This window comes from Dipodomys ordii, unplaced genomic scaffold, assembly GCF_000151885.1.
Source record: "Dipodomys ordii isolate 6190 unplaced genomic scaffold, Dord_2.0 Scaffold48, whole genome shotgun sequence".
NCBI classification, from domain to species: domain Eukaryota; kingdom Metazoa; phylum Chordata; class Mammalia; order Rodentia; family Heteromyidae; genus Dipodomys; species Dipodomys ordii.
Genome location: NW_012267264.1, coordinates 6,067,640 through 6,091,025, shown reverse-complemented (window position 1 = coordinate 6,091,025; position 23,386 = coordinate 6,067,640). Strand labels below are relative to the sequence as shown.

The following is a 23,386-nucleotide window of genomic DNA, read 5'->3' as shown; positions in this document are numbered from 1 at the left end:
TCAACCAGGCAAATACCAAGTCCTGTTTACTATTCTTCCAAGTCTTCCCTCTATATTCTGTTCCAGTTACCTCAATTTTATTTATTCTTTTATTTAATCATTCAGCTGTTGTTCAGTTGGTCCAGTTTGTGAGCTAAGTAGTAGTGATCAAAAATAAAAAATATTGTCAGGCACCAGTGACTCACACCTGCATTCTAAGCTACTCGGGAAACTGAGATCTGAGGATTGCAGTTCAAAGCCAGCCTGGGCAAGAAAGTTCTTGAGAGTCTTATCTCCAACGAACCATAGAGAAAGCTGGAAGAGGCACTGTGGCTCTGGTGGTAGAGTGTTAGCCTTGAGCAAAAGGAGATCAAGGCAGCATCTAGGCCCAGAGTTCAAGCCCCAAGACTGGCAAAAACAAATACATTAATAAATAAAATAAAGCATAAAACATATTCTCTGTCTTCAAAACATTTCTATCAACTGGTAAAACATAAAACCCCATAGTATGAAAGCCTGTGAGGTGGTGTGGTGGAGATATGAAGAGACACCTAACTCAGATTACAGAATGAGAGAACCCCCCCACACACACCTCTTCTTGAAAACTCATGTTTATTGTTGAAGAATGAACAGACCCAGGTCCAAGTAACAGGAAGCTGACAGAATGAAGAGCACTCCAATTCCATGGCACAATATGGGGTTCTGAAGTCACCTGCCCTTCTCAGAGAATCCCTGCCATTCTGATGCTTATAAAACATCAACCACAAAAGGAAATTGAAAAAAGGAAACAAGAACCAAGTGATGTTAAGAACTTATACTGTATCCCATAGGTGGTAAAGATGTATTGAATGGTTTTGAAGGTGGGGTTTTAGTCTCAGAATGAAGACTGGTAGCATGAATTGAATCAGAGAGAGAGGTTATATTTCTTGCAAAGTGAGTTAGAGAAAATAAACTCCTATATCAGTCAAGACAGAGACAGTAAGTACAAAAGAGATATGGGCAAATACAAGCTCTACTTAAGAAAATCATCTGTATGCTCTATCTGTGGAATGTGCAAGCTGGAAGAATCTAAGATGATCCCTATCTTGCATGACTTACTAGAGATCTGAAAGAGCAATTGAGACAGAGAAAAGCTAGAAAGGTACCAGCTTAGAGAAAACATAACAAGTTCAGCTTTCAACATGTTGTATTTGGCATGCCTGAAGGACATCCAGGTGATGATCTTGAACTGGCAGTTGGATAACAAGTATGAAGCTCAAGGGACAAGTTGGTACTAGAAGTAGAATTGGGAGTCATCAGAAATAGGTAATAGTTGAAAGTGTAAAAATAGACCATGAGTAATAGGAACATTTGGTTTTAGAGCATAATCTGTGAAGAGAAAATTATAGAAAAGTATGGAGCCATAGAAAGCAAAGGAGTAAAGATTTCTCCAGAGATCTAGATAGGCTCAACATTGTCAAATTAAATAAGTCAATTCAAATAAGTGTCTCAAAATACAGATTTTTTGGCATTAATAAGGTTTTATTGTGACCACCTTAAGAAGCACCATGAAATGCTAGCTGCAAGAATTCAACTATTATAGATTGAAGGGAGATAGAAAATAAGAAATAAGGGCTCACAAAACCCTTTAACAAATCAAAGTAATGAAAAGGGAAAGAGGTTGGGAGTACAAGAGAAGAGTCTGGCAAGTTTGTGAACAGAAGAGAAAGAATCGATAGTAAGGCTCACTTTAATAACACTGGAAAAAATAGGACTATTATACAATCTTTTAAGCCAAGATCAGGGCAAAGACAATGATTAGTAGCCAGTAGGTATTTATAAATGTATAAGGGGGTGAAGAGGGAGATCTCTTCTCTTCTATCTTTTTTTTATAAACTATAATAATATTTTTATCCCAGAGTCACTAATTCCAACCAGTTGACCACCTGAATCCATATTCCTTGCCCTCCCTCAGCAAGGGAGTGTTCTCATACATCAAAACTTGAGTTTGTCCTTTAAAATCCATAAGTGGCTCTATACTGAACGGAAGTCACAGATACTTTCACTGTCTGCCATTCCTATACCCACTTTTTAGAAAAGTGATGTAAGAAAGCTTTCTATTAAAATGATCAGTATTCATTCCATCATCTATTAGTGAATTCTAACAGTTTCTACCAGCTAATTAGAGATCAAGGCCCCCTGAAGATGAATTCATTGGCCATTGGAAGACTTCAGTCCTTCCTAAGATGGTTGAGTACAAAATTCTGATTTAAAAGGAGCATTTTATGCTGAATGGTGGTAATGCCAATTAAATCGGGGTCTCCTTCTTAATAAGGATAAGGAAACAGAATGAACAAGAAAAGGATCAATCATTTTATATTAAACTAGTAGTATTCTACTGGAATGTAGAATGTCAGCAGGGCTAAGAACGAGGAGAAACTGATGCTCACTAGTTCATGTTCTATGCAATAAAGCCCTATCTATGGCTATGAGTTTTCTACCAACCTTAAACCATTGAATTAAGGCTTTAAACTGTCATGTATAGCATTTCCTATATTATATTTTAATGGTCTAGCCTAGTAGAGATCTGTGGTTTAGGAAATATTATTTATACTTCTAGTATCTGGATTCTCAAGCAATAATACTATGTTAAATAACATCAAAGGCCTTCCAGTAAGCAGTCTAACTTCAGCATGGCGTGTTGGCTCCTATCTATAGTGCTGGCTTTCAGAAGGCTGAGGCAAAAGAATCACTTGAGGGTAAGTGCTTGAGAACAACTTGAGCAATAAACCAAGGGATTATTTCAAAAATTAACCAGGTAAAGTCAAAGTTGGTTTGGTTCTGTTTTTCCCAAACCCTTTTAGCTACCGAACTACTTTCCTTTATTCTTATCATAGTTTTACCAAAAAATCTCTAGTTAGTATGCTACATAATTCAGGAGTTTGATCAATTTTCCAAGAGACTACATTTCTTAAAAGCCTTTATAGTCTCCAATATATCTTTGTTTCTTAAGCACTTACAAAGCACAGTCAGAGTATCAAGCAGTAGCACTTGTTTTTCAACAAACAATGGAAAATTCTTTTCTGGGGCTGCCACAGAGGCTGAGCTTGCAGATGCTCTCTGCCAACATGGCGCCATGGTGTGTCTGTGAGTGGTACAGAGACTAATAGAAGAAATAGTGACTCCACATCGGCCCTCGGGGTTTTACAGACTTGTATTCCTGCATGCTCTGATTTCTTATTTTTTAATTTTCCAAGAAGGGCATTCCATTCAATGCACAATGGGAAAACAGGCATAGAGAATAAGGCCTAAAATCATGCATAGAGTATAGGCTGACTGTGGCAGAATGACCACAAGCATGTCTCTTCTCTTCCACTTGAATCTCCATACACACAAAACAATTACTCTAAAGACATAAAGCTATTTGCATCACCCACCCCCACAAAGACAGAATTAGAAATAACTCAAAACAGACAAGAAATTTGAAATGGGATTTTATGAAATACGACTTTAGCGAGCAAAGGAAGCTACAACTTAAAAGTTCCTAGGAAGGAGAAACATGAGCCACTGATTTCCCAGATGGTTCACAGCCAGAAGTCAGTGCAAACTTGCTAAGACTCTCCCCTGCCCTGTCTATTATGCATTCTTTTTATTTTGTTGAATTTTTTTAAATTTTATTGTAAGGGTGTTGTACAGAGGGAGTACAGTTACATAAGTATGGCAATAAGTGCATTTCTTGTCTAACAGTGTCACCCCCTCTCTCATTTTTCTTCCACTTTCCCATTCCCCTAACTCCCCCCAACCTCCGCAAGTTGTAAAGCTCATTTCCAATATTGTGTCTTGTCAGTATCACTGTTGCATTGGTTCACCCTTTGTCCTTGGTCTCACCATTTTGTTATTCCCCTTTCCTTCCCCAATCAGATAAACATATATACAAGTCTCAGGGTACCAGAATCAAAAACAGTGACTTTTCCCCAGGCCATGCAGTCAAGAACCTACATCTGCACAGACATTAACTTTTAAACAAGACTGCAGAGTTTGATCTCAGAGACACAAATATATTTGTGAACAAATTAATTTGAAGACTGAAAAAAAAAAGTTGACACCCAAAAGCTAGAGTCCCTAAACTCTTCAGACCTCCTACCATAAACTGGTCATGAGGCTGGAGAATTCTTCTGAGAGATGACATCTTTTTAAATGGTTGTGCCAAACAAGTCTCTATAGTAAAGCCAGCAGTTGAAGACCTTATTCTTTGATGGAAGTTTTAATTCAAAGATATGGCTGAATGGAAAGACTTGGAAAAATTATATTAAGTGAAGTAAGCCAGGCCCAAAGAAACATAGGTCCCATGGTTTCCCTTATTTGCAATAACTAGTATATGTCTGAGACAAGCAGAAAAGGTCAGATAAGATGATGTTAGGGAAATGAACCCCAAGATAAGGATGCAAGTGGCTTTTTCTTTATTGTGATTGTTTCTAATATTTATAAGGTACCATGTGATTTTTTTTGTGCTTTGTATGTCCCTACCCCACGGTATAACCTGTTTTCACTGTATTTGATGTCAGTGTAATTTGGGGAGCGGAAGGGAAAAAACAAAATGTTTGAATAGGGATATAGGTGGCCCCATTTGTAACAGTGAGATGTACAAGACACTGTGTTGAAAAACGAACTTTACAATTGCGGGGGGGGGGTGAGGAATGGTATGTAGTTGTGAAGATGGGAGGGCAGGGATGGTAGGGAAAAACAAAGGAGGAGGCAACAATGCCTGATAAGAAATGTACTCATTACCTTGCCCATGTAATTGTAGCCCTTCTGTACGGTATTTTCATAAAAAAAAAAAGAAATGTACTCTTTATTTTGCTTATGTAATTGTAACCCCTCTGTACAGTATTTTCACAATAAAAAAAACATTGATAAAAAAAGATATAGCTGGGGGCTGGGAAGGTGGCTCAGTGGTAGAATGCTTACCTTGCATGCATGAGACCCTGGTTTCAATTCTGCAGCACCACATAAGCAAAAAAAACCAGAAGTGGTGCTCTGGCTCAAGTGGTAGAGCACTAGCCTTGAGCTGAAGAGCTGAGGGACAGCGCTCAGGCCCAGAGTTCAGGCCTCATGACTGGCAAAAAAAAAAAAAATATATATATATATATATATATATATATATATATATATATCTGGAACCAAAAACCTTTGAGTTATCTTGAAAGAGATTCCATATCCCAGAAGATACATGCAAGTACATCAAGGTAGATCTTAGTGTCCAACCAGTGAGACCAAGGATAGTCATTCAAATAGTACAAAAATTCTGTGACATTCCTAGTGCTGGTGGCTCACACCTGTAATCCTAGCTATTCAGAAGACTGAGATCTGAGGATCTTGGTTCAAAGCCAGCTGGGGCAGGAAAGTCCATGACACTCTTTTTTTTTTTAATCTTTATTGAAAAGGTGATGAGCAGGGTTGTTACAGTTACATAAGTAAAGTAGTGAGTACATTTGTTTTTAAACAGTTACCCCATCCCTCATTTTCTCCCACTTACTCCTCTCTACTCCCCCCACCACCAATTTGCAAGGTTCATATTCATCATAGAGTCAAGTGGGTATTAAAGTCTCATACTCTTATCTCCAATAAACTACTCAGAAAAAGGTGGAAGTGGTGCTGTGGCTCAAGTGGTGGAGCACTAGCTTTGCAAAGAGCCCAGGGACAGTGCCCAGGCCCTGAATTCAAGCCCCACTACGGCCAAAAATAAAATAAAATAATAGAATAATTAAAAATTGTGTGACATGAATATTCAAACATTTTGGAAATGGAGTTTAAGTCAGGGAGTTATTTTGTAGACATAAATGGGAGAGCAAGATAATGCCCTGTACCCTTGTAAATGATCATTTTCCTTCCCAGAGCAGAATTCATTCCTCAATCCAAAGCTGCGATGGACTGGGAATTAGTAGTAGAGTAAGACACAGAGTCAATATAGTCCTCAGAGTTCTAACAACCCCAAAACAGAACAAAGCTGCTTTATTTAAAATTTGTAAATCATGTCCCTAATCCTCTGCATTTTTTTCACCTGTTTTAAGATTGGACTCCCTTCAATAAAAACAGTTTACTTAATTTGCTCATAATTAAATATTTCATGAAAAGGTTAAATGAAAGAATTCCCTATCATCTGCCAAAATTGCATGATGTCCTGTGATGCAATTATGGATTATGAAAACAGGCATCTATTGTGTGTTACTTAATTTGGATTTCATTTCTATTAATTCTTCACTTTTAAGCTGGCCATAATTTTTTAATAGAGCTTGGATTGAGTGTCACTCTTCACAATGATGACATCAAATAAAATGTGCTCATATCTATTTATCTTAGACTACATTAGCATAATTTATTTTCTCAGTCTAATGGCTTGTAGCTTTAGGAAACCATTCTGCTCATTTTTCTTCATACCCTACTTGTAATCCAGTCTAGGGTAATTCTTGAATACGACAATTGTTTCTATTTTGTTCTCTGAGTCTGGAGCCACATCCAAAGTTCTTTGGAGGTTGTTCAGGTCAAGATGGGTTTTAAGGAAGGTATTTGCTTATAATCTGACTGACTGGTTTCCAGCTCCTCAAGCTGTGTCCTTGGTACTGGCTTTTCAAAACTTCAAAGTTACTTCAGATATAGATAATTACTAATCATGGTCATTAGCATGTCTTATAAAATATATATGTACCCAAGTTTTTAACTACATGGAGATAAAGAAAGATGCATAAATATAAGCCGAGAGATCATATAATGTATTAGAAACCCATAAAAAAAAGAAAAGTTACTTTGAACTTCTACATTTCTAAGCATAGAATTTCAACACTGGAGTCACAGAAAAAAAAATCTGATCATCTGCATCGCCTGTAAGTTGATAGCTCACAAAGTAAATTATCTCAGTTTCTATAATTAGTCTATTGATATATAAATTATTTTGAAATATTATCATTTTTACTCGATAGTTGATACCTACATGCAATGTAATCTAAATTTAAATTTTGCTCTAAGAAAAATATTTTATTATAAAACTTAGGGTAAGTAGTGTAAACATTTTCCACATGCTGCAGCACATGTGCTCTTTATCACATGGAGTGGTTTCTTTTCTTGAAGGCAAACATATCTATTTCTCAGGGGTCATTTCATGTGCACTCAAACTTAAGAGACGCGTTTGGATGAGTCAAACCACTAGAATCTGTAGCTTTTTCTACGTTTTTCACCCATGTGTTCTAATAGCTCTTTTTATTGTTTATTATCATTGTTATGCCCCAGAGGTAACCTAACATTTGGATTGCTAGCCATCTTTTTCAAAGCTGCATTCTAATGCACACTTCACTTAGATTTCAACAATCCCCAATCTTCTTTGAGAAAGACTCAACTGGGCACATTTCCATGCAAGATCAAAGGAAAGAAACCATTTTATTATTGTACAGGTATCAAAGTCTTTCGCTGATAGTAATATTTCCAAATCCTAAAAAAATGGATCTGAAAAATGGATCTAACTCTTTCTCCTCCACACTAGACCCTCTATGAGTAGACAATACAAGGTAATATTTCGGAACATAGTTAAGAGCTTAACATTAATACTGATACCTATTTTTTCAGATAAGTTCAAAGAAATAATAGCTGTGTAAACAGATTATCATGTCCACCATAAATTAGCACTAAGTCTTCGTAATGTACTAAAAGACTATTCATGACATGGAAACAACATGGTGCCTGACCTTGCAGAGCTAGTCTCAGACAATGTCTTTGAAGTTACTTCATTCTTGTTCTTACTTCAAGTATCTTAGACATGTGTCTTTATATAGTCCCCTTGAGGATAGGGACCATATCTGAATTACTCCATGTGTTTTCCAACATAGAGATCTCTGAAAATATGAGGGGAAAAAATTATCAAATATTTGTCTTGTAAGAAACAACTTTATTTTTTTCTCTTTTGATTTTCCATTTCAAAAGGACTACAAAACTTTGGTCTATTATAACTATTTAAATGTAAGTATGTACAATAAAAATAATTTTTCCTTTGATGGTTAGAGTCTATCAACAGTTTGATGCATACTCATTTTAAACAATGTTCTCAACTGTAATGTCATGAAATCAAAAATATAAGGATGGGTACATTTATGACCATTGGATTTATGTGACATTTATCTCTATTTAGAGCTACCATTTCTGTAAATGTTTCAGGTAACAGTAGCAAGTTGTGAAGTGCATTTTAATCTGTAGTCCTGTTCTTTCCAACTGAATTCTACTTATATTCCATCACTTTCTAGAGAGCATGTTGTTTAAGGTTACTTTCCACAAATAAATTTGCAATATTTATCTAGCCATAATGCAATAATGCAAGGCAAAATATACTTGACAGTTTTTACAAAAAATTTATTGAGCATGTAATGTATACCAGATTTTCTGACAAATGTTATTCATTCAGATCTATGACCTCTGACAATAAACTAAAACACAAATACTTTCCCTACTGTATACACTACCCATCGGCCATGACTGTGCCCACACCTGCTCACACAGCCACCTCTGATTCCCTGTTGTCTCCAAAAGCATAGATACTGCATCCAGCCCCAGTACTAACCATTTGCCAGGCAAATCCTCTCAGGGCTCCAAATCTGTGCCATTCTATGTGCAGCCTTGCTCTGTCCCTTTGTGAGTTTTCTCTCTCTCTCTCTCACTCGCTCACTCGCTCGCTCGCTTGCTCTCCCTCCCTCTCTCTCTCTCTTTCTCTCTCTCTCTCCTCCTTCCCTTCCTTCTTCCCTTCCTTCCTTCCTTTTTTCCTTCCTTCCTTCCTTTCTCTCTTTCTTTAATACTGAACTAGGCGTTGCTCCTGAGCTCCTTTTTGCTCAAGGCTACCACTTGAACCACAGTACCACTTGAACCACAGTACCACTTCCAGTTTTTTCTGTGAGTAATTGAAGGTAAGAATCTCAGGAACTTTCTTTCCCAGGCTGGCTTCAAACCGTGATCCTCAGATCTCAGCTTCCTGGGTAGTTAACATTACAGGCATAAGCTACTGGCGACTGCTGTGTTTGGGCATTTTCAATATGAGCTTTTCAAAATCTGGGCAACAATGAATACTGTTAGGTGGGATATTTCTTTCAGCATTTAGTTGCAGATGCTTGGCTGGCCATGGAACTCAGGTAACCTCACCTTTTGGATGTGAGGTATAATGAAATATATCTGAAGTTGAGTAGCAGATATAGCCTAGATTCCATCTTGGGAGGCAGCTCAGTCCTCTTAACTAAAGGAGCCCAGAAGGAATGCTTGACTGTCTGAGCATTACAGAGGCATGTATGACAGTGTATCTCTCATCCAAAACTTGGCACCTTCCATGAGAACATACACTATTCTTCCATCCTTGTTCTTTTTCCTGTCCCTGGGAGACTAAATGATTCCAAAATGAGTAGCTGATCAAACCTGAACTTTTGATCAACAGAACTTCTGTTCATAACTAGGATAACAGGATTAGAACTGTTTCCAGGGTATTAGTAAATATCGACATGAGAGAGATCTCAGGAGAAACTATCCTTGGGTGACATGAGTCTGCAAAGAGCAGAAGCAGGAGCTGGAATGAAGGAATGGCATTCCAGAGTTGGCAATACAGAATTCAGAGAAAATCAAAGCACTGCTGGGGATTTAGAAATCATAAACCTTGGCTAGGGTGTAGCTCATTGGCTGAGTTTATAATTAACATGTGTGAGACCCCTGGGTTCAACCTCAACTGTCTGCCCCTCTATCAGAACCAGATGAAACAAACAATAATGCAACCAACTATGCTGCTAAACCTCTGTAGCCCCTACTCCACACCTCCACCCACTGGAGAGGTTGTGGGAAAATGAAGAAACAAGCAAATCTTCTGGCAAAGTAAGATTTCCATTGTGTGAGTAACTTCACTGATGATGGTGACTATAGAAACCATAAGAGGTTTCCAAAGGAAGTACTGAGACACAAAAGATCCAGTTGGAATCACAGAGTTTGGGAAAACCAATACTGCTCTAAGAAATTGATGGTAGATTTGAATCATGATAAGTCGTGACGGTAGATGCAAGTCACAATGATGCATGCAGTGTTGACCATGAAAGTCTCCCTCATAAATTATGTATCTTCTTAAATAGAGCTGATTATTTTGCTACATTTTTTTCTTTGACATGTGTTTAAGAAGTTGTTATCATGTTCCCCACAAATCTTCATGTGTTTATCCTTAGAATAACACAGTAATCAATTTGGGAAGCTTTGACTTGCTATGGATTTCCATCTGCTTGTATCTCATTAAAACTTTCAATGCATTATTTACCTGCATTGCCTAGACCATTGAAAAATTTAGTTGTTTAGTTGGTAATGTCAACTTTTAACATATGTCTTATTAATTATTGACAGAATAGAGAAAAATCTTTATCATTTTTAAATGTTAACTTTATAATAAATGTTTTTCAATGGGTTCATCTGGGTTTTCAGAGAGAGCAATCATATAGGTCCACACAATGCTTTGATAGATCCCTATTGATGAAGTACTTTATTATATTGAACCATTTTATATTCTTGAAATAAATTGTATATGCTAATGGTATGGCATAGAATAGTGTTGGATTTTTTAATGTTCCTGGATTTAATTCACACTGACATTTTGGAAGAATTATTAGCATCTGTATTTTGATAAATGAAAACTCAAATAATTCTCTATAGATTTGGGTCAGTTTATAAGATCTAGTATCAAAGCAATAGTGACTTAACAAATGAGGAAAGATTATCTTCAATTATAACCTGAAAAAAATAGTTTTCAAAGAAAACCAAACTGTTGGGCCATTTACCAACAGGCTGTACAGAGTCCAGTTGAAACCATGTAAGAGGAGCATTAACAGATTTGGAAGCAGTAGCTTAGACTGCAGAAAATGAGAAGCAATCCTATTATCCTGTCACAGGAATCAAACCTACAAGTGGAAGTAAATTATCAACATCATTGATACTTGGTTAAATATTTAAACTACTTTGGAGTGAAAGCTATTGATCTCAATAAAAGCACTTGGAGATGCATATTTCTTCTTATCCCATTTATTAATTTATGTAAGCTTTATGTAAGTGGCTGTAGTTTATAATGTATGTATTAAGATTGCTATAGTTATGACACTAACCTTATCCAACATAATTTTAAGGCAACCCTAAAATCATAAATCATTAAAATGTTTAAATGAATATAAACTCTTGCATTGTGATGTACCTCTTCTCTTTTGCATGTAATTAGCATGCAATTGCAAAACCCACAAATTAAGATAAAATTATATAAACAAAACAGGATTATTTTCCAGCTTTCCAAGCACTGAAATAATATTATTTCAAGGTTGAATGTTATAGTTACGCTTAAGAGTTTCCTTAAATAAATTCTGGAAGATTGTTTGCTAATCTTGAGTTAAGTACAGAGTTCCTACACAAAGGAAAAAAGCCTTCAAGCAAACAATGATGCCCATTCCAGCCTAGGACATTCATACTTACAATACAACTAGATAGGAACATCAAGAACCGCACATAACAGAGAACCCTTGGGATCTGGAATAGTAATCGGTGGTTAACTGCAAACTGAGCCCTAAATTACTATCCATGGGGATTCTTTGCAACAACTTCCTAATGTCACTTCCCTTCTTAAGAGTCATTGGCTCCAGAAAAAAGCAAACTTCCCAGCACCATAGGAAAGCAATTTGTGTCTTTGGAATTAGCAAGGTGTAATCATTTCTTAAATATATATGTACTAAACTTTTTCCTCAAAATTTAATAGCTTTGGCTTTTTATGACTTTCAAGTAATACACATTCACTGTGTAATAGAAAAGATTTGGACAAAAAGTCAGAATATATTTAAAATTGCTTGAATTTCATCCTCCAATAGACCATGAGTGTTAACATTTTGTTATAGATATTTACAGATTTTTTTCATTCAAATTACTCCTCTAAATTACTTGCAATGTAACTAAAAAAGCATAGATCCTACCTAAAAACAATAAAACTAAAAGGTCTGAGGCTATGGTTAAAGTCTCAGAGTTAGACAAGCACAAGGCCTTGAGTTTAAATCTCAGTATGGCAGAGAGAGAGAGAAAGAGAGCACTTCAAAGGATAATACAAAAGACTATGTTATCCAGCATTATTTTCTTTAGTCATCAATAATAAATAGTTCATTGCATCCAAATGTTTGACAGGAAGAAATGTTTCACAACTGCATTAAAATAAGAGAACTCATATTTTATCAAACCATCTTTACCAGTATTTTCTTTTCTATATATATTGAGTTGCTATGTGAAACAGAGAAAGGAATAAAACTTTAGATTATAAATGCTTTATAATATCATCTATTCAAAAAGCATATATGTGTGTATGTATATACAAAGTCATTAGCTTAATAAAATATAGGGAGTTTCTCAGATTCCATAGTGTACTAAGTTCCAGAGAAATAAAAGCATAAAAACATAAAAGCATAAAAGCATAAACTGCAGCATTGTCACCTTCTCATTTACCATGTAGTTATAGTTACTTCCTTTTGGAAACATGGGAAGATAAATTTAGAGTACCTCTAACACACACACACACACACACACACACACACACACACACACACACACACGATAGAAACAGCATCTCAAATAGTGGCCTTAGTTGCTGTCCCAAAGTATGAAAACTGACAAGAGCTGTAACTTCAACCTTGATCTTTTTTGAAACATATGTTACCCTGATTCTTGGTTATGTATGTCACATATGTACCCATTGAGTGCCATTTTAATAGTAAAAACACAGCTTGGAAAGTTAGTTAATATCACCATATTTAGGATTGGTATCCTATTGGTACTTGATTTATCTCACCATTTTCTTGGGGTTTTCTTACAGGTGGTGAAATCAAAATTATCCAAAGAATATCAGTTTATTAAAATGAAAATATCGAAGAATCATATTGTGGGAAAATATTTCAGCAATCAAAGCAAACTACGGCAACAGCAAGACTCAGTGACAAATTTTCAGTCATCTTATCATGTCAGAGGTCCAATAAATCAGGTTTGCTCTGAAATCCTTCTCAGCAGGATGTGTACAAGTAAAAGGACTATGGAGACTCCATGAAGGAGAATTGAATTTGGAGTTGGTGTTGCTCTTAAACAAAGATCTGGGAACAAGACAATGTGCCTCACATGGATTTTGGATTGACCACATGCTCATGCACAGGGATACAAGCACACACCCCAATATACACTTAGGTACAAATGAGCAATAGCACTTTACATAAAGCTTTAAAAAGTTAAGATATGAATTTGAACATCCACTTGTTTTGGAGTGAAAGGCAGAGCTAAAAAGGGATTACTTGAAATATCATAATCTAGGACCACTATGGGCCACCTATTACATTATCATACACTAACACTTGAGTTCCAGGACAAAGAGGGAGGGCTGTGTTGTTCAGTAATGCCATGGACGCATTAATATTAAAAGGATGAAGGAGTACATATATTCCACTTGCAAGTAGGGATTACATTTCTGTTCTTTATGGGGGGAAATGTGACATTTTTGATCGTTTAGTCTTTTGTGGACATGATGCTTATGAAAAACATTTCTTCTTTTCCTTTTAAAATTGTATGACTGAAAGGAAAAGAGCAAAAGTGATGCTCCACAAGGGAATTTGAGAAGATTCTGAGAGAGAGAAGAAGTGGGATGTTTTATAGTTAAAACATCAGTATATTTAACTCTGTGCTCCTTATGTTTCTCATAAACATTTCCCCCTGTCCTGTCTATGAACTTAGGTGGGAAACTGCAGTCTAAATGGAAGAAATACATCATTTACAGTGAGGAACAGAGCATAATTCCTCATATATTACTTTACCATATTTCCTTGATGGCCTTATTTAGGATAATCTTTGTTTTTCCATCCTGCACCCATATAATTTAAGATTACACATCCATTTTAATGTAACTATTTTCCACAGGACTACAGATTCACAAATGCATAAGCATAAAGCATTTTTTATATCTTGAAAGAGTAAAATGTTACTAGTAGCTGTATTTTTATTTTCTTGAGAAATTGTATCTAGTACAAATTTAGAGTAGGCATAAAATTATGACATAACTATAAAACATGCCTAATTGCAGTATTGAATTCTATCCTTTTAGGATTAGAATGGTAAGAGTCCTTATTATGCAAATGTTTAGCTATGAGATAACATTTCACTGCTATAGTTACTTTTAAAGGATTACTTTTCTTTAGGGGAAAAGTGTCTGAGAGGCATAATTCGATGTATGGCTGAAATTACTAAATGCACAAATACCTCAATCTTGTTGCCATACAAAAATAAGACTATTTTGATTGGTTGGTACTTTAGAATGAATATCCACCTTCTTTAAATACTCTATTTTTATATATATTTTTATATGAATATAAACACATTTTAATTGTCTTAAATTATATTTAAATGCAAATATCACTTGGTATAAATAATAAACATACATTTTACAGATGGAAACATTCTTTTCAAGAATGGTACAGACAGAATCAGCTTCAAAATGAAAGGTTTTTCTGCACCCATATGGAAGCATCATTTTTAGGTTTACAGAGATGTATTTAAATGATATAAAATATTACCAGTTTCTGCAGTTTCTCCATCATGTTTTCATGTCTTGGAAATTATAAATAACTTTCTAACTTTCAGTCTTCACTTATTGTAGATTAGTGTTTTCCTGACAGAAGCAATAATTTGACTGAGGTTGGTCTAGCATTTACCTCACCATTGACATCATAGTAGACTTTAGAAACAGTTGTAATGGTATTTTTAATAAATATCTCACTAATAACTTGGTCTTCAGAGAGTATCTTTTATCTTTCTTTTTTCAAAGGAATGCAAACATATAAAACACAACTCTTGACATGGATACTATCATGTGGATTCCAGCATGGGAGAGTCATGATACAAGTTTAACTATGTCAACCCTTCAACTGTGGTATTCTCTAACATGTCTGTTCAGATGAATGCAACAATCTAAAATGATGAATCAGCATAGTGTAGTTATAAATTTCTAGATTTTTTATTTTAAGATTAGGCCTGAAATTCTAATGATAGTCTAAATTACTTATTAACTGAAAAAAATCACCATATTATTTTACACTGGGGAACATTGATGTGTGTGTGTGTGTGTGTGTGTGTGTGCGCGCACAAGTATTGTCCATGTTTAGCAAGTATATAATTTGAGGGGAAAATGGGGAGTAAGCATTTATGAATATTTTTAGGTATGAAAGTTACAGGAAGTGTTTTTTGGTAAGAATTGATCATTATCCAATCTAAACTAAAGAAAACAATTTAGAAATCTGGAGTATTAAAAGTTAAGAATAACTGTACAAACATTACCTATCATCACTTCTGAGACTACATGTGTATGTAGAGAGAAAGAGAGAGAGAGAGAGAGAGAGTGTGTGTGTGTGTGTGTGTTGTATGGTGTACTGGGCATGGTGTGCTTCTTCTCAGTAGGCAGCAGCTCCTGAAGAGACATGCTGGAGCAAGGCTCAGCATTTCTTCTTGTTAGGATTATGTTTGGGGCATTCATTGTTTCTCATGATACTTGCCCATATACCTAGGTATCTTCTCTACAGAACAGTGATTACCACTTCAAAATGTTGGAAGAAATTACTAGAAACTATTCCAATAAATGTCATTCTGCGTCTGAAATTTCCTCTTGTAGTTCAATTGAACTTAAAGATTCTAGAAGAAAATATAGAAATGGATCCAACATTGTATTACCAATGAGACTTTTCAAAGCTTTAAAGATTTGAAATGGGAGAAGGAAGGTGATGTCTTATAGTAATAAAATCAAGAACCTAGATCTTATTAAATGTAGTGTTAAAGTCTTATTTGAACAAATGTTCAAATAAAGAAAAGTAAAAGAAAGTAATAGAATTCAACAGATAGGACTATTTTACTTAAAATAAACCAATATTAATGAGTAAGTTCCTATGAACTGGTAACTCCAAAACCATGTATCCAAGTACAAGATGATACTGTCCCAGGTTCCACCATTTTGTTTGGCTTAATAAATAAATGCTCTGAAAATGCTACTGCAGCTTCTTTTTATTTTTAATGTCTGGTAAAGTAGCAGTGCATTCAATTGCTGCTGGAAGCGAAGGCATTTTGATAGATCATTTCAGCTTAAGAGAATGAAGCAGAAGTTGTCAGAAACCCCCTGAAGACCAACTAAAGACAACTGGATTCTCTGAGTGCCTATAATCTAGATTTGATATTTGGCAAGGCTTCCAAGGTTTCATACTGTCAAAGAGCCTTTTATCATGTTTTTATTGCTGTCATAACTGCTATTATCAACTTCCATATTTCTTTTATGATTCATTTACTTGGTGTAGGGACTGCAGAACTCAGTTTTCTAACCAACACAGCCAATGCAGTCCTCCTGAAAGGGTGTTTCACTTGTTTTCTTCATGTTCAATGGAAAAAAAAGAATTCATTTTATGGCTCTCTTAAATGCCAAATGACTATGCCTAAACACATTTGTCATGCAATAGAATACTAATTATGATCACTTATTGAGAGTAAAGTTTGGAAAGTCTATTTGCAATACAAAGGAACACAATTTTTTAAACCTAAATAAGAGCAAGAACAAAATAGTTACATTTTGAGAATTAGTATGAGGAATTCCTACAAGATGGTATTGTTTAGGTTGCATAAGTTTTTATTTTGATTTATACTAACTGGTATTTTGCCTTCAGTCTGTAATGCTCTTCACAGAAATGTTTCCTTGGTTTTCATGTCTTTCTTACAATTCTATGCAATATATCCTGGAATGCTATTGCACTTGAGATTAGATTATGAGTAGACATTTGATTTCCTTAAATGATTTATGTGTAGCATCATATTATTCTTTTCATCATAGAAAATAAAAGTTATATACTTTTGTTGCAAGAAAATGTAATTTACATTCCTAGGAAATCCATAAAATGTGTATGTATCCATTAAATATACATTTTATGTATATGCATATATATATATATATATATATATATGGATAGAGACAGAGAGGGGGAAAGGTAAAAGTAATTACAACTGATTACTGGTCATCTAGAAGTAACATGGCTTCATAAACATAAAGTCACTAACTTAGTTATATTGTACATTTTCCTACATTATGATTGGTTGGTGAAATGGATTAATTTGATGCAGATTTTACTTTAGATAAACAGTGATGGAATATGATCTATTTAGATACTTTGTTCACTTGTATTTCTACTTTCACTTTTATGGCACAATCTGTACAAACCTACATGCTGAAATCTCATTTGAATTCATATTTGTATGAGCAGAACATCAATATTGACATTTTCATTCTCTTTAAACTCTCTAGTTTTTATTTGGTCCATACACTGACATTTTTAAAAATTTGAAGATAATTTCAAAAATATAAAAATGAAATAAAATATAAATCATGAATTTGATGTACAGAAAATGTTTTATCATACACAGCTTTTATAATATTGTTCCATGGTTTCTAGTTTCCCCAGAGCTTTCATCATAAAGAGGTGTTGGATCTTGTCAAATGTGTTTTCTTCATCTATTGAGATGAGCATGTGATTCTTATTCTTGTTCCTGTTGATGTAATTAATTGCATTAATTGACTTGTGTATATTGAACCAGGTTTGCATCCATGGAATGGATCCTGTTTGATCATAGTGTATGATTTTTTTAATGAATTGTTGAAGTCAATTGGCCAGAACTTTGTTGAGAAGTTTGCATCGATGTTCAACAAAGAAATGGATCAATAGTTCTCTTTCTTTGAAAAATCCCTTAGTGTTTGGGGGATGAGAGTTGTGCTGGTTTCATAGAATGAATTTGGTAGTGAGCTTTCACTTTCAATTTCATTGAAGAGTTGGAGGAATATTGGTGTGAGCTCTGCTTATAGAATTCATTTGTAAATCCATCTGGTCCTGGGCTTTTCTTGGATGGGAGGTCTCTTATCAAAGAAACAGCTCCCATGGTTTCCCCTATTTATAATAAATAGTATACATCTAGGATGATCTTAGCAGATGAGAGAACGGCTCAAGTGCTATGTACATGTGGTCATATAAGATGATGCCAAGTGAAATGAACTCTAAGACATGTACATAAGAGGTTTTCTGTGATGTTCATTTTAATGTACTATGGGATTTCTTTTTTTCTTTTGTGGTTTTGTTCCCCCTATGGTTTATCCTCTGTTGTCACTGTATTTGATTTTGGTACCCTGGGTATTATATATACATTTATCTGAATTAGAGAGGGGAACAAAAAAATAGTGAGACAGAGGACAAAGGAGGAACCAATGCAACAGCAATACTCACAAAACAATATGTTGGAAATGATCTGTACAACTTGGGGAGGTTGGAGGGGGAGTGGGAGAAAAACGAGAGGGTCTGGGGTAATAAGTTTGACAAGAAATGTACTCACTACCTTATTTATGTCGCTGCAGCCCCTCTGTGCATCTCCTTGACAATAAAATTAAAATTAAAAAGAAACATTTTAGAGTATTAAAATAAAATGAATATGTTATATTACATGTATATCTGAAAATCTCCATGTGATATAAAAGGTTGACCAATTTCCAATAGATCTTCTCATCTTAATAGCTGGAGATGGCAACTGAGGGTTCTTGTGTCATTTTCAGTAAATGCATGGATAGAAGAGGATTGTACGAGTTCCAGTGCCGAATCTAAGGTACAATAAACCAGGTTAGTTCCTGACATCCATTGTGATCAAAACAGGGCTGAAACAGTCATAGGGCCTCATTAGGCCCTAGGAAGAACACACATCTTAAGTTCTGTCCAGCTGCCTCTGACCGATCTTCATATCAATCATGCCTTCTTTTTCATACATGAGTCACTGTGGAGGGTCAACTTACTCTACAGTGTAAATCCTAAATGATAATTTTAAGTCCTTATTGGGCCCAAATTGATCATCTAGATAAATTAACTATCAGCTGAATGTGCTTTCAAAGATACATTCTTTCTAATCAGGAAAACAGAAAATATGCTGTATCAACATGATATGACCTCTGGAACACATGAAATAGCAAAAAAAGAAAATACTTTTAGTCTTCCACATCCCCCCCCACCCTCTATTATCCCCCACCACCACTCATCCATCAGGACTATTCCTGCTTGTCTTTATCTTTGCTGTTTAAATGGAATACATTCTGTATTCTTCTGTGTGTAGTTAGTATGCAATATGTGTTCCAAAAGACTGTCTGGTCAAGTTTACAGTATCATAAAACAAAATTTATGAGCCTTTTGTTAAAAACTGGTGCCAGTATCATTGGTATGATGTGAAACTGTTTGCAACCACAGCTTCTATGTTTAAGAAAAGAATTGGTATGAATTAAGACTACTATGGGGATACTTAAGTAATACCTTCATACCCCCAAATGAATTCAATGATCAAATGACCTACACATTTCAAGCACATGTGTGCCCCCTTGGGGAAAGCCTGATATATGTTCACACTTGCCTCCCCAAAATACCCATTTCCGTGCTCACATTAGCTATGCAAAACCAGTGGCAGTGTTCATAAGGGTATGGATACAACCTTAGCACAAGTTATTCCTGCCAAGAAAAAGAATTGTTTCAATTAGATAGGTTTTCCAAGGCCATGTTATTGGTAAACACCCAGAACTCCTTCTTGGCCACCTATGTGCTGAATAAATTGATACCTCCCATGAATTATTTATGGATTCTGAGATGAAGCTTTGATACAGATATTACAGCTCAGGTTTCATTTTCCCAGAACTGTGAATTTCAAATAGGCAATTGGCTGTTGTGGTATTTTTCTGTTTTCTGAAGCCACAGAAATCTTTAAAGAATTGACTTCCTTGAAGTCGAGTTCTCTTCCAATAGTACCGTCCCTGGGCTGAAGATGTTCAGTAAACTGTTATCAGTTAAAACAAATGCCTTCCCTTCCCCACTGATCAAGGACTTGTTATGCTGCTTTTGAAGACTAGAAAGCCAAACGTCACTTTCCTGGTCTTGTCTGAATAGAATGTGTGTCAAATGATGAACTTAAAAATGGGAAATTGAGATTCTTTTTAAATAAAAAAAACCTGCCCATACTTGATAAATACATACACACATGAAAGTCATGTGTATTGAGCATGAATGTGTACACCTGTCTATACACACACACACTCACACACACAATGAAAGAGAAAATAGAGAAGTACCAATAATTTTATAGCCTTTGACTTCATTTTGTTAAAAGGGTGCTCTAATTGTTTGATTTACAGAAGTATGCAAACCCTTGGGTGTTAACAGGTTCCATAATCTCAGGATGGCTTTGTCAGGTGCTCATCTGGACAAGTAGGGAATGTGAATTCTAGCTTGCACCAAGCAGTGGCAGGGCTGGGGTGGATGTACTAGGAAAGAGGTCAGCCAGATGCTTCTTTTGAGAAATCACCAGGTCGAGAAAATGCTATGAAATGTTGGACTGCAGGGTCACACCAGCTGCAACTTTTAAAACTCCACAGATCTCAGGGAAAGAAAATAAGCCGGGCATCTTGATATTCCTATGAAAATTAGTAGATGGATCTATCAAGATCTTTGGGGGAAGCCAGACTTTTCAGTGATGCCTGCCAAGTACTCTGCCTCCTTTCCTACTTTTCCACTTCAGTTACCTGAACACCTCTGACATCAGTGCCTCTCCCATTGGCCAATGCTGAGTTGAGTGGCTAACAACTACAGTGTCACTAAATCCTGTAAGCTGTGGCAGAAGCTACCACCAAATGCAAGACACTACTTGGCAAGATCACATTTCTACCATTCATTCAGTTAAAGCACAGTTTTAACCTCTCTCCAGACTAATCTATGTGGCCTCTACCTTATTGACTGGATAGTCCATGCCTCTATGTTTATCTCTATCATTGAACTGTCACTATGTGTTACTACCTATAATTATCTGTGAATATGTGTCTCAAGAAAACTGGGTTTCTTGAAGTTCGGGAAAGGCAGACTTGTCTTCCTATTGAACAATGTTTTATACAGAGGTGGGTATTATCAAATATTGCTTTCTCCTGTCTCTTCACCATAGGTGCTGTCTCTTCGAGCAGTCTTTCTCTTATTTTTCAATCATTTCCTGGTTAAAGTGCCTTTTCCTTGTGTTTCCCTAGTACTCCCTGCTCACCCAAAGCCCAGCATTTATCTCTTGGTTTAATCATGAACCACAGAAAATATTAGCTCCTTGAGGAAGGGACTGAAGTTTTTGTGTCTTTGGTAGGGTTTATTCATGATTCTAACTAGTCTATTGAGGTATAACCTACTAACCACAAAATTTATTCTTGAAGTGTATAATATTCAATTGTTTTTAATATAAATACATAGCTTGGCAACTATCACAACAATCTAACCTTAGAACATTTTGTCTCCTCAAAAGAAACATCACATGGTATACTTTCCCTCCCATATGTTCCAAACATTTTTTACCCTGGATCAATGTACTGTGTCTATATATTTTGTGATCTTGGCTATTTCACATAAATAGATTCATAGAAAGGGTTGTCCTCTGTGACTGTAATCTTTCACTTAGTATTGTTATATTTTAATCTTAGTGTTTTATTTAGAAATGAATTCGCTAACACAGGAAAGACACTCCGTGAATTTGGATAAAATAGAAAACTAAATGCTCTAATAAACTCTAGCATTTCTTTAGGTTAGGAATTATGTTCAAAATAGAACTTGCTAAAAGGTTTTGACAAAGATTTATGTTGGAAACAAGATGATTAATTTAAAATATTAGATTACTCTTTCTTAGCAAAAATCATGGTTTATTCTCAATGAGCTTTGAGGAATGAATGCAGCACTGAGGAAGTAGGTAAGAAAGATATGAATTACATCCTAAAGTTGTCCATCTAGCCTTCATAAACTAGATGCTGACAGGCCCTCAGGTCAAGGGTGCCTGTGCAGGTCTATGTTTCCCAGGTCTTCTCTTTACTGAATAATTGCTTGTTTTTGAGTGAGTGGATGTACTTTCCACCTTATCCCTATCACAAGTGGAAAGGGTTTGAATTCATGCACAAGACTAAATGAATAATCAGGCTTCCTACCTCAAGTTCACACAAGGGTGCTAAAGTTGTAAGAAAAGGCCAACTCTGACATTCTTGGTTGTAGAATTTCTGGGAGCATCTACCTGGAACTGAGGCTATTGAAGGAAGCAGTGGGGGGGGGTGTGTCATTGAACTGATTCCAGAGACTGGACCAATCCTCACACCAAAATTCCAGAAGGCTTGACAGAAGATATACTACCCATACTCAGACCAGTCCATTAAATGGAACTTAATTGTTCAGAAAGATGTCCCTATGGGCTCTGCTCCAGTGGAACACACGTAATATACAGGAGTATTTCTACTACCTTTCTTTTCCTACTGTTCAAATGTCAAATGCAATATTAATGAAGCATCAAGATTCATTTTATGTCATAAATCTACTTCTAATTTTATATATAATAAATACTTACAGATGCAAATCATGTTTAAATAGAAGTACTTAATGGTTAAAAGAAGTATTGGCCATATTGTAGTGATTTTGCAAGCAGCTGTTTCAAGTTAGCATATGTGTATTCCAAATCTTGTGTATCTGAGACACAAGTCAATGTCAACAGTACATTAACAATGCAACTGAATTTAATTATGGAACTTAAAATGCTGTGGGTAGAGAGATCACATTTTCACTGAAATGCATAGGTGGGAAACATCTGTTTCTTATGGGTTTCAAATAGGTACTTGATTCCTTTATTCTTACTCATCAATTAAAAATATTTTGCAACAATAATTAATGAAAAGATTTTCTGCATTTTTATCCTTACAACAAGATGGCAGACATATTCTTCAGCACTTTAATCTTGCAAGTAGCATGGTATATGCCTTTGAAATCTGAATCTGTAGCTGGGCATGCTCATAATCCTATCACTCAGGAGGCTGAAACAGAGGATTGTAAGTTCACAGCCAGCCTAGGCTGTGAGATCCTGTCTCAAAAAATATACAAATCAAATAAAAATCAGTAAGTACAAATCTGGTCTTACTAAAATAACAGTAAAGCCTAAGAATGGTTCTAATACTTTCACACAATTGTGTATGAAATTAAGGGAAAAGGAAACTGCCCTTGCTTTGTTACCAAATGATTCCATAGTGGATCCACAGATTTTACCAGACTGCTGTATGAAACCCTCCTAGTTACTGAAATTACTTAAATTAAGTTCCCAGATCTCTTAAGATGCTAATGTTTTTTAGGGGATTGGGACCATCAGACATTTACACTTTGAATGAATTTAATCACATTGTTTTTCTCCTAACAGTTGGCTAAATTCAATGCTAATGAGTAAACCAGGGGGTGGGTATGATTTTGAAGGAAAGCCTTTATCTGGGGGATAAAGA

The 23,386-nt window shown here is 35.6% G+C and overlaps 1 protein-coding gene across 1 annotated transcript in view; it reads left to right on the top strand.

Annotated features, from left to right (window-relative positions):
• The window catches only part of Cped1 (cadherin-like and PC-esterase domain containing 1), a 241,432-nt gene extending 226,656 nt beyond the window's left edge, over nt 1-14,776 (top strand). The window contains exon 22 of the mRNA XM_013019900.1: nt 12,848-14,776. Within this exon, the coding sequence (XP_012875354.1) occupies nt 12,848-13,075 (228 nt within the window). The 3' untranslated portion in view covers nt 13,076-14,776. The remainder of the gene's footprint in view (nt 1-12,847) is intronic.
• The last annotated feature ends 8,610 nt before the right edge of the window (nt 14,777-23,386 follow it).